At 37.0% G+C, this 1,203-nt stretch overlaps 1 protein-coding gene across 1 annotated transcript; it reads right to left on the bottom strand.

Annotated features, from left to right (window-relative positions):
- Nucleotides 1-150: 150 nt before the first annotated feature.
- Nucleotides 151-823, bottom strand: Pmar_PMAR016327 (kinesin heavy chain, putative; the record flags this gene model as incomplete). The annotated part of the gene is made up of 3 exons (XM_002783037.1): nt 151-233; nt 293-379; nt 708-823. Coding segments are annotated over 3 exons (286 nt in total), but the record flags the coding sequence as incomplete, so codon positions are not given.
- Between the last annotated feature and the right edge of the window lie 380 nt (nt 824-1,203).

The raw sequence follows: 1,203 nt of genomic DNA, 5'->3' as shown, positions 1-1,203 counted from the left end.
AGAATTTCCTAAAATTTTTCTCACAATTTTCATATTATCACCAACACACGTAGTTGACCATGTACATATTTTCCTACACTGAACAAAAGTGTACAAAAATCTCCCAAAATTTCCTCAAAATTTTCAAACATGTGCATATTTTCCCATCACTACCTCCTCAACACTTTCCACAGGGCATTCTGAAATTCCCGGTACCACTACGCCCAATTTCGGATGCTCAAAAATCTGCAACGCTTCGCCTCCTTCCGCATTGCCACCTACCGTACCTAATCCGTATCTTACTCGCTTGAACCTAAGATACCCTTACTACCCGCACTGAGAAGATCCTGAATTCTCTCATTATATATTTCTATATAAGAAACCCATACCTTCGTTTCTCCTACCACAACAGCCGCAACATGAATCCAATGCAAACTAGTACCAGCATGATGGCATACAATATACATGGTCAACCACATGCGTTGGTGACGATTTGAAAATTCTGAGAAATTTTTTTCCTTTTTTGCCGTGCGTAAATTTCAATTTATGAGAATAAGTACATGGTCAGCCACATAAGCTGAAAATTCTGAGAAAATTTTGGGAATTTCTATTTGGTTTTTCTACACTTTTACCCGAAATCGTACGAAAATTAGTGAGAAACTCCTAAACTCAGCTGAGGAAAGCTATATTTTTAATATTTTTTCAGAATATTTTTTATATATATATACCTGTGGTATCATGCTTCATAGATTCAAACAGGCTCTCGATGATCCTCGGTATTATTCCTTCTTCTTCGTCGTTTCCCATCATCGTGTAGGATTTCCCAGACCCTGTTTGGCCATACCTACAAACGGAGAAATCAGTACGAGAATATATGTTTGGTTTCCTCAACTGAGCTCGCAGGTTTCCTCACTATTTTATGAGAAAAAGCACACGATTTTGGGTATAAGTATACAAAAATCAACGATAATATCGCAAAAAAATTTGTAGTTGACCATGTGCATAGATTGCCGCACTGGGAGAAATCATAACATCACTTTTGGAAAAATATAATTTCGCTTTCCTCAGCTACTGAGCTCAGTTGAGCTTATATACGAATTCGGGTGGTAGAAGTGTACAGAAACCAATGAGAATTTCTCAAAAAAATTGCTGAGAATTTTCATATTGTCACTAACACATGTAGTTGACCATGGACAGCTTTTCCAATACTATTAGCATTTTTGT

Source organism: Perkinsus marinus (assembly GCF_000006405.1).
Source record: "Perkinsus marinus ATCC 50983 genomic scaffold scf_1104296937674, whole genome shotgun sequence".
Taxonomy (NCBI): Eukaryota; Perkinsozoa; order Perkinsida; family Perkinsidae; genus Perkinsus; species Perkinsus marinus.
Note: the sequence above shows the minus strand (reverse complement) of the source record. Positions and strands in the feature narration are given on the sequence as shown.